At 37.9% G+C, this 10,523-nt stretch overlaps 1 protein-coding gene across 2 annotated transcripts; it reads right to left on the bottom strand.

Annotated features, from left to right (window-relative positions):
* Positions 1-1,640: 1,640 nt before the first annotated feature.
* Positions 1,641-10,423, bottom strand: LOC306850158 (kanadaptin-like). 2 transcript variants are annotated; one of them, XM_079385623.1, is made up of 14 exons: positions 9,636-10,423; positions 8,888-9,083; positions 8,674-8,802; positions 8,539-8,599; positions 8,129-8,268; positions 7,618-7,778; positions 7,458-7,527; positions 7,173-7,365; positions 5,566-5,665; positions 5,267-5,456; positions 4,913-5,011; positions 4,645-4,715; positions 4,053-4,122; positions 1,641-2,664 (listed from the first exon to the last, which is right to left on the bottom strand). In XM_079385623.1, the coding sequence occupies exons 1-14, from the start codon at positions 10,392-10,394 to the stop codon at positions 2,615-2,617; spliced, it is 2,289 nt and encodes a 762-aa protein (XP_079241749.1). In that variant the 5' UTR covers positions 10,395-10,423; the 3' UTR covers positions 1,641-2,614. The 2 variants fall into 2 exon arrangements, with proteins under 2 accessions (XP_079241749.1, XP_079241748.1); XM_079385622.1 differs by having other exon boundaries at positions 5,566-5,668.
* Positions 10,424-10,523: the final 100 nt, after the last annotated feature.

Consider the following 10,523-nt stretch of genomic DNA (forward strand, 5'->3'; position numbering starts at 1 on the left):
TGTGTGTGTGCACTTTGGATGGGTTAAATGCAGAGCACGAATTCCGAGTATGGGTCACCATACTTGGCTGAATGTCACTTCACTTCACTTCTTCTTCACTTCTTTACAAGGGACCATAAGTAATTGGACAGTTGACTCAAAAGTTATTTCATGGACAGATGTGGGCTACTCCTTCGTTATTTCTACATCAGTTAAGCAGGTCAAAGGTCTGGAGTTGATTCTAAGTGTGCCATTTGCATTTGGAAGCTGTTGCTGTGAACCCACATTATACAGCCAAAGGAGCTCTTCATGCAGGTGAAACAGACAATTGGACTTCAAAAATAAAACAAATCCATCAAAGAGATAGCAGGAACATTACGAGTGGCCAAATCAGAGTGACATGACCCAAAGCATACAACATCATCTGTGAAACATGGTGGAGCGGTGTGAAGGCATGAGCATGCATGGCTTCCAGTGGCACTGGGTTACTGGTGTTTAGTGATAATGTGACAGAGGACAGAAGCAGCCAGATGAATTCTGAAGTGTATAGGGATATACTTTCTGTCCAGACTCAGCCAAATGCAGCAAAGTCGAATGGGCGGTGCTTTACAGTACAAATGGACGATGGCCCAAAACATACTGCAGAAGCAACCCAGGAGTTTTTGAAGGTAAAAAAAGTGGAATATTCTGCAATGGCCAAGTCAATCTCCTGATCTCAACTCGATTGAGCATGCATTTCACTTGCTGAAGTCAAAAATAAAGGCAGAAAGACCCACAAACAAACAACAACTGAAGTCAGATTCAGTAAAGGCCTGGCAAAGCATCACAAAGGAAGAAACCCAGTCTCTGGTGATGTCCATGAGTTCCAGACTTAAGGCAGTCATTGCCTTATTGCATTAATCATATATTTACATTTAGTCATTTAGCAGACACTTTTATCCAAAGCGACTTACAAATGATGACAATGGAAGCAATCAAAATCAACAAAAGAGCAATGATATGCAAGTGCTATAAGTCTCATTTAGCTTAACGCAGTACATGTAGGACGTTTTTTTTTTTAAATTGTATAATTAATAAAAAGAAAACAATAGACAAATAGAGCTGGCTAGTGTTAGAGGCCTTTTTTGCATATATTATTTATTATTATTCTTAATTAATAATAGATAATTAAGAGATAATGTAAAAATGTTATAACGTCATTTAAGTATTTATTGGGTTTGGTGCTGCTTCATTTTGCCAGTGGGTTAAACTGAGTGTATCCAGAGACATGCCTGAACATGCCTTAAATGTTGCCTTGAACATGTTTTTTTTTTCTTAAATTAACAAGCTTGTAACAATATTACTTACAATATATATATATATATATATATATTTTAAATGTACTTTATAAGAATCAGAAAAGATTTGACAAAAGAAAGAAAAGATGTACCACGACCTGAAGAGCAACATTTTTAGAAGTACACTAAAGGGCTTTTTACTTGCTAAAAATATAAACTATCATTCATAAGGCATGTAAATTGTGTACAACAGGTTTTTCAGAAAGCATTTGATCTTTTTGATAATTTAGAGGCCATAGAAATTTGCTTAGCAAATATGATAAAGTAGGCTTTACAGGGATATAACTTAAAATACCCCAAACACTCAACACAAGACCCCAAGTTGATGAGACACAGCGTAAATATTTATTTTACAAAATAAGTAACAAAATACACATTCATGGTCTCCAAACAATGGAGAATTCAAAAGCACTGAAAGGGTTGGATAAACAGAGACCAGTGCGTAGTAGTGAATGTGGGGGGCCTAATCCATCCTTGGACACACCAACACACACACATCACCAACACTGAGTCACTCTTCATTAATATCAAGAGAAGTGAATCCACACATAAATAATGTACATGGAGCTCACTCTCACTCCCTTTCTTGCAAACACACACACACACATACACACACAGACTGATTCATTAACAGCTTGCTCCAAATCCTAGAATGCCAAGCAAGCGTCCAGATGGCTGGTAAAGCCGCCTCTCTCTGAGGAGGCATCGTTAGCAGTCAACAGAACCGTGTCCAACAGGAGCTCTCGCTACTCGCGTCCATACGGAGCGTGGCCACTCAGCCAAACCGAGGAGGGAGTCGCCGTTGTTCCGAGAATGACCCAGAACAGCGGATTGAGTGGTCAATGAGCTTACTTAAGCCTGTTAAAATGATCCCAGAACAGCAAGCTGTGGGTAGAAATTGGTCAACAACAGAAGTGCTTAAACATAAGTGGACTGACATTACAATGGCATGATGCATTTGAAGAAAATATAACGTCAAATGGAATACATTTCAAATTACAGCCGAACAGAAATTCCAAAATATTAAGAAATGATATTGTTTGCCCATGAAAACAACCCTGAAAATAATAATCTCTCCCCTTAAAGGGTTACTCCGCCCCAAAAATGAAAATTGTCATTAAAACAGGGCAAAAGAAAGTGAAAATCAGTCACAGGACCAAACAGTTTCCATTAACAAGTGCTAGAAACGTCTTAATTAATCAAAAAGTTCACTGTTTGGAAATCTTCCCAAGGGCTAAGATGAACATTTGGGCTGATCCCATTCCTGATCCAGAGAGGATGGTCTTTCCTTCCTGTATTCAGTATCCATATTTATCGTTCAGATGTGTCCGACCATCACCTGTCTGACCTGTTTAAATCAGACACATGGATTTTAAAAATTATCTCTGTGTTTCACCTGCTAAACACCTCTGGTTAACGACAACATGAAATGGCAATTACAAAGCATTTATTTGACTTTCATAATGAGAAGGATTTTCAAGTCAAAGAGAAAATGTAATGCAAACTAATCTTTTTTTTTTAAATGCATCAAGGACATTTCCTAAGGTAAATGGGAGAAATTTCAATTTTTATGTATAGATATTTATATACAAATGGATTAGCCAGCAATAAATTTCAAAGACAACAGCTAAAGAGGACAGATCGTACTGAAAATATACATTTCAATTCAATTGTAATGTTCTTCACGCCATCATCAATAATGCTAAGGCGTTGCAAAAAGAATTATGGGTAATGGGCAATCATTTAATAATGTCTAAAGTCTCCAATAATCTGAAAGTCTCTAAAATATGCTATCATTTAAAGGTTTGGGGTCATTTTATATATTTGAAAAAAGTCTCAGGGTCACCGAGGCTGCATTTATTTAATTAAATATACGGTGAAAGAGTGTGATTGTGAAATACTATTTTTTTTTTTCAAAAAAGAACCATCTTCTATTTTAATATATATTTAGAAGTAATTTATTACTGTGATGCAAAGCTGCATTTTCAGCATCATTACTCCAGTCCTCTGCTCCATTAGATTTCAGTCTAATATGCAGATTTGGTGCTCAAGAAATATTTGTGGATACTTTTTTAAATAGTCTTTACTGTCCCTTTTGATAAACATAATTTCTTGTTAAATAAAATTATAAATTTCTTTAATAAATTAATAAATCTTCCTGACCCCAAGCTTTTGAACAGTATTGTACATTGAGCAAAAATTCTTTCAAAAGCAGATTAAAGAAGATATTATGTAAGACATCAAGTCTTTATCTTTTGATAAAGTCATAGATAGCCATATGACTAATACAGAATAGTAACAAGGACCATTTGTTAGCTTAACATGATTACAACTTAACCAACAAAAATGGATTCTGGCAGAAACTGGATCTCCCGCTCTCTTTTTTTCTAAGAAACAGAGAACCTTATCTTGTAATAACCTCCTGACTTCAAAATAAATTCCTTGGCTTGGAATTAATGTGTTTTCCCATAATGCAACTTCTCTAATCCTCTAAAATGTCAGAACGTTGTTTGAAGTGTCCTAAGATCAAAAGCTAACACTCACTGAAAATAATGTTTAGCATTCAGTGAAAGCCTGCAAATTGAGATTAAAGGGTTCGGTGCCATGAATGCTTGATTTCTGATGCATATTTCTGACTGTGCAAAGGAACAAGCAGTTGTTTAGGGTTTTGTTTAACAGTACAGGCAGAACTTAACTATATCACAGCCATCGGGGTGAAGAGAGGCAGCTATTTACCTGATGGAGGAACCCAAATGCAGTAGTCGGGGTCGTCTTCTGGGTACTGCTTAGACATGGTCACAGGAGGCTAGAAATAAAGGCAGAAATGTATAAATATCAGAGCACATGAAAACTAATTCTAGAACCCTACTGTGAGTTACGGACACATTGTACTGTACATGTTCAGATCCATACAGGTGATCCCAAAAGTATTATCACACTTAAGGATCACAAGTGTTCTACCTAGCAGAGTGACCTTGAAAAATCAATACAATAATATTTCACAAAAGAACCGTTTTGTATTTTGTGTCCAAAAAGTGTTCTAGCTAGCAGAGCTACCATATTTGCCACGGACATATCTTGTTTGACAACTACAAAATATCTAAATACTTTTGTCTTAATTTAGAACAGTATATCAGTAGTTTTATAACTAAATATTCTTGTGTTAACTTTAAAATAAATGCCACTTTTCTTACATTTTTATTTATTATTTTATTTCTGTAGGTCCAAACCTCAAATGGTTTATCACTTTTGTTACATAATCATTGTGTACATATCTTAAGAAGAGCTGTTTACATGCATCATAATTATTTCCTGCTACAATACTTACCCTGCTTGGGCCAATCATTTTCTTCTTTGTATTTGTTTTTGGAATATTTGAGACACTGTTGTCAATTTCCTCTGTTGGGATATGAATCATAATGAAAAACAAAGTGCATTGTCACTTTCTTTATCCACTTAAAGGTAAAGTTAGAAGCACTGATTGTAACAACATCAATGGACTAATGGAAGAAAGATGTTTTAAAACAGTCACACTTCACATTTCATAGAAATTAAGCCACAGAATACACAAAACCATACACAGAATGTGACTCTACCTTTTGGACGAGAGGCTCTTTTCTCTTGAAGATGGGGAGACTTCTGTTTTTCATGAGATGCTACTATCTTAGCAGGCTGGTCCTCATGGTCTCCTTTAGCTAGACACAAAGAAATATTTTAGATAACATCTCTTAACTATGATTACAGGCTAATATTATGGATGAGATTTTATCCAAAGTGGTATTTAAGTAAAAGTAGACTCTGTGTAGCACAACAATGCCGTCTTGTGTTCGGAAATAGAATTACACTACTCTGGGAATATTGTATTACAAACTATTTTGAAATTCCTAACAAAGATTTTTCCCCCACAGCACTTTTAAGGCAGTGGTTGGTTATTTTTGTAAATGTCTAACCATTAGGGCGGTCTGTCTGAGTTTCAGCTCTGTCTGCACTGGAGTGTTCAACCTCCACATCACCATCTGTGACCGCATCCTCGGTCTTGTTTTTTTCCTCCTCCTCTTCTTCCTCTTCCTCACCACCAGAGGGCATTTCTTTCATGTTGAAGAGCTCAGGGGGCAGATTTGTTCGCTTTGGAGGTAACGTCTGCACATTTAGGTGAAAGAGAGAGAGAGAGAACTCATTACAGTGCCTAAGAATGACATATATATTACAGTTATATATATTATTCCTACATGAATTTAAAAAGACTCACTCCTATAGTTCCAGTCTTCAGTTTGAATTTACTCCCTCCTTTCATGGCTCCAAACATAGGCAGAGATAACTTCTTAGGTTTCTCAGTGTCCGTGGACTGACTACTAGATCAGTATTTAAAAACAAAATCACATTAATCATAAAAACCTTCAGTTTTTTATTTTTTTCTGGATTCAGTTTCTAGTTTAACTACATTTTAATAATCAACTTTGGACAATCAGTTGAATTAATACAATTTTAACAATATAAGAATTTATTAAAATTAGTGACCAATGTAATGTCTTTTCTTTTTTCCAGAAATTCAGTGTTGTCCGTTTTAATTTTTTACATTTAATTTAAATTTAATATAAAAAAAAATGTTGGTGATCTAATTAATGCATAAAACATTAACAATTTAATTAATATAAAATTAAATTTGAACAATTCCTTTCATTTTATGGCAAACAAAGTGCTTGTTAAATTAAAACATACAAACAAATTGGTGATATTTCTTAAAAACTAATGAACAATTAATGATCCACTTGAAGATCATCTTGGGACATTTTGGCTTTACTTTTCAACAGTGGAAGAAAGAGGACATGTGTTCATGTCATCCATTAAAAAAAAAACCCAAAGCATAATGTTTCCACCTCCATGTTTGACAGTGGGGATGGTGTTCTTGGGGTCATAGGCAGCATTCCTCCTCCTCCAATCACGGCGAGTTGAGTTGATGCCAAAGAGCTGGATTTTGATCTCATCTGACCACAACACTTTCCCCCAGTTCTCCTCTGAATCATTAGCAAACTTCAGACATGTACATGTGCTTTCTTGAGCAGGGGGACCTTGAGGGTGCTGCAGGATTTCAATCCTTCATGGCGTAGCCAATTGTTTTCTTGGTGACTATGGTCCCAGCTGCCTTGAGATCATTGACAAGATCCTCCCGTGTAGTTCTGGGCTGATTCCTCACCGTTCTCATGATCATTGAAACTCCACGAGGTGAGATCTTGCATGGAGCCCCAGACCGAGGGAGATTGACAGTTGTTTTGTGTTTCTTCCTTTTGCGAATAATCACACCAACTGTGGTCACCTTCTCACCAAGCTGCTTGGCGATGGTCTTGTAGCCCATTCCAGGCTTGTGTAGGTCTACAATCTTGTCCCTGACATCCTTGGACAGCTCTTTGGTCTTGGCCATGGTGGAGAGTTTGGAATCTGATCGATTGATTGCTTCTGTGGACAGGTGTCTTTTATACAGGTAACAAGCTGAGATTAGGAGCACTCCCTTTAAGAGAGTGCTCCTAATCTCAGCTCCTTACCTGTATAAAAGACACCTGGGTGCCAGAAATCTTGCTGATCGATAGGGGATCAAATACTTATTTCACTCATTAAAATGCAAATCAATTTATAACTTTTAAATGTTTAAAATTATAGACTGATTTCTTTGTTCTTTGTTGATGAGGGATACAGAGATCTTCAACAGACTGCAGTAGTCAATTAGAAAGCACATCTTTTGTACATTATCAACTGTGCACATGTTTTTAAACCCTTAATAAATTGGTTTCTAAATTGTCTAAAATGAAATGCGTGTTATATTCAAATGACCAGCTGATCTGGAGGGAACACTGAGCTCACCTGCTGGGCTGTAATGAAGGCAGCTGGGTGGGTTTGGCCAGGTCTGCTAGCTTGCGCAGTCTCTGACCTTCCTTCTTCAACTCGGCTACATGTAAATGTAGCTTCTTTCTCTCCACTCCATCCAGAGCCACCTCGCTGCGTACAGCGCTCATGAAAGCATCTAGAGGGTCCTCTGTTGAAGAACTGGAGACTCCTGAAGAATGACAACAAACATGAAGTGCAAGCTTACACATGGTGAAATATGGAGGGATTTATAAAAAAGGACAGAGACTTTCAGCACCGTACCTTTCCCAGAAGAACTGAGCCTTTTCTCAGTCTCAGCCAGCTCTTTTTCAACCTCAGCCAGTTTGGCTAGCTAGGAAATAATACATATTACATCAATACCAGGTATAGCACACACAGGGGCATGGATAATCACCAAGGAAATATGATGCTGGTTTCGTACCAGTGACTCATACGTATCGGGACGCTCCTGAATCTTTCCAGCCTTCTTCATGCGTTCAGTCCGCTTCTTCTCTACCACTCCTGTCCGGTCAAGAAACGGGTCATCATCACTGTCATAAAAATCTTCATCTTCCCAGTTCTTCTTCTTGCGTTTGCGGGACACTGTAAAGAGACAAAACCAGAAAGGACTATAAATACCTGGAAAAATAAATAAATAAATACAAAAAACAAAAAGAAGAATGTTCCTGAATTATTATTATTACTGACTGAATAATTTTGCTGTTACAACAAAACATTATTATTAAAGAGACTAACAACATCTGAAATCCAGTCACTTACTGTTACAAAAATTCCACCCAAAATACAACAAATATATACACACACACACACAAAATGGCCAAAAAAGTTAACATGGTCATTTTTTAAGGGTTTAAATGATCTGACAGCTCCAGTCATAAATCTGGATCTCAATAAAGCTTTTGGTATTGATTGTTTGATGTCTGTCTACCTACCTGCCTCCTGTCTCAGAAGACCACGGGCCTCCAGAATGCGGCAGGCCTCTAAGCAGCATTGAATGGCCGCTTCTTTCTTTTTCCCTGGGTGGGTCACTTCAGCCACTAGCTGCTTGCCCATAGCATCATCCACTGGCAACCTAAAAGACACAGAAATCAAACACGATCAAAACACGCGTAAACATTACCATGTCTGCATTTGTGATTGGAGAAACGACAAACAGCAAGCACTACTGCTCAAAACTCGCGTTTGAATTGTCAGTGGCAAATTCAATCTTATCTATGCACAAACAGCTTGTAACACTCCAAAGAGAAAGGAAAACTTGAAATAGCATCATATGACCCCTTTAAATTGCTATAAAAAAAAGGGGCAAATGTGGTTTGGCTGCAAACAGAGATTAAGTGCTTACTTAATTCTGCAGAGCCAGGTACCATGGCCTTTTTCTTCATAATCAAACTCTAGTTCTTCTCCTGAAATTGAAATAAACAGTTAAAAGCACATGATTTCAAGATTTCATGATTCAGTATCTTCACATTTATTTTACCTTCTCTGTCATAAAAGCCCTGTAATGCCTTTTTAGGATCTTTTAAGTATGCTGCTTCCTGATCCTCTTGAAATTCTGTGGCAAATGGATTCTCCTCATTCTCATCCTCTTCTGGCACTGCCTCTTCATCTAAGAAAAAAAAACACAATGTGTAAGTTCACTGAGAGCAGGTAGATACAATGGATTGAGGATCATCTGTTGTTGTCTTTGTTACCAATTCCCCAAGAGCAGCCAGTATCCTCGGAGGAGCTTCTCGTTGTAGCACTGGCTTCACTGTCCTCTTTCTCTTCCTCCTCATCTGAGCCATCACCCATCATCCTCTTCTCCAGCTCTTCTCTCTGTTTTCTAGCACGCTCTCTGAGCTCTGTCACCGTCAGTTCAGATTCTGCTTCTTCATCAAACTCTGGACCCTGAGAAAAGAGGGAATTCGGGATAATCAAAGCTAGCTCAAGCAATAATACTGAAGAGCATGAGATAAATATATTTACGAGGTCTAATTCAAATCATAAAAGGGGAAACATATTGATTACGTTATTTACATAATAAAAAATATTGAATTATTGTATTTAAGGATCAACCAATCTTTAGTTAATGTACATTCTGAATTGCATCAACTGCTGGACAACATCTCTAAATGTATTTATTGTAAATAAAACAGATTGTTGGAGTATGTTTAACCAGAAGAAGAAGAACAATTCAGTCTTTTTTCTACAAAATTTCATGTTTAACTGAATATGTTACTTGTAATTAATTGTGAAATTTATGAGCAACTTCTGAGTGAAAATTGTTTTAGTAACTTTGAATTGGTAACCACAGTTTCTAGTGAAATACCATTGTTACTACAGCTATTAAAGCCACAAAATGTACCATGTTTTATGGACAAGTACCAAGGTGCATTTCAGTGATTTCTTCTATCAGGTAGTAACATGACCATATATATGCTACTCTTAATAAATACATACCTGCAAAATAAAGAGTCTTGTGCTTCCTCCAAACTTCAGAACATGTCCCACTCGTAGCCTTATGTATGTTTTAGGGGGTATTTTGTTCTTATTCACAAACGTCCCATGAGTGCTCCCCAGATCATAGGCATAGAAGCCCTTCTCCTCTCCTAAGACCCCGTCCTGCCCAGCTCTGCCCCGGTACTGCACCACGGCGTGATAGCGGGAGATGGACGGATGCTCCAGAGACACATCACACACCGGCAACCGACCCACCACAAAGTAACTTCTCTGGGTCAGCGGGACCGCATCTAGGATCGCCCCGTTTTTCAGCAGCTCAAACGAGTAGCTGATGTCGGGAACAGATCCCCACGGGGGCTCGGTGTACGGGACCGGAGGAAATTTACCCGCCGGGGGGAGCTTGGGTCGGATGTCTTTTGGTTTGGGCTGGACCGTCTGTGCCTCTGATCTCTCGGATGATGGATGGGACGGGTCTGTTGGAGTGTCTGTGGGTTTTGCAGATGGCTGCTGGTGTTTAGTATCAACATCTGTGTCTTTATTCTCTGATCCGCTGCTGTTTAATTCCTCTGCGAATTTCTTGCTTGAGTTTGATCCTCCTGATTTCTTCACAGTGAGAGATGGAGCCGGTTTCTTAAAAGGATCATCTGTGTTTTCATTAGTGTTGGTGATGTCCTGTTTAGGATCACTGCTTTGACCGTTCTCAGGGTCCGAGCTCTTCTCAGTTTCCATCTGTTCTTCGCTGCATTCAGACTCCATCATGCGTTCACTACACCATATGCTGTGTTTGGTGTAACACTTTAATCATTCCGATCCCGTAGTCTACAATTTGTAATTAAGATTGATCTTATTTATTTTATATCAAGACATGTATAAACATATGGATGCATA

Source organism: Barbus barbus, assembly GCF_936440315.1.
Source record: "Barbus barbus genome assembly, chromosome: 30".
NCBI classification, from domain to species: Eukaryota; Metazoa; Chordata; class Actinopteri; order Cypriniformes; family Cyprinidae; genus Barbus; species Barbus barbus.

Bases quoted from the DNA above. Each gene is read 5' to 3' on its own strand.
- LOC306850158 (XM_079385622.1), bottom strand. From the start codon at position 10,394: ATGATGGAGTCTGAATGCAGCGAAGAACAGATGGAAACTGAGAAGAGC. The intron at 7,779-8,128 runs GTAGGTAGACAG...GTCTCTTTACAG, and splicing joins TCTTCTGAGACAGGAGGCAG to TGTCCCGCAAACGCAAGAAG. The intron at 5,012-5,266 runs GTTAGACATTTA...CTTTGTGTCTAG, and splicing joins TCAGACAGACCGCCCTAATG to CTAAAGGAGACCATGAGGAC.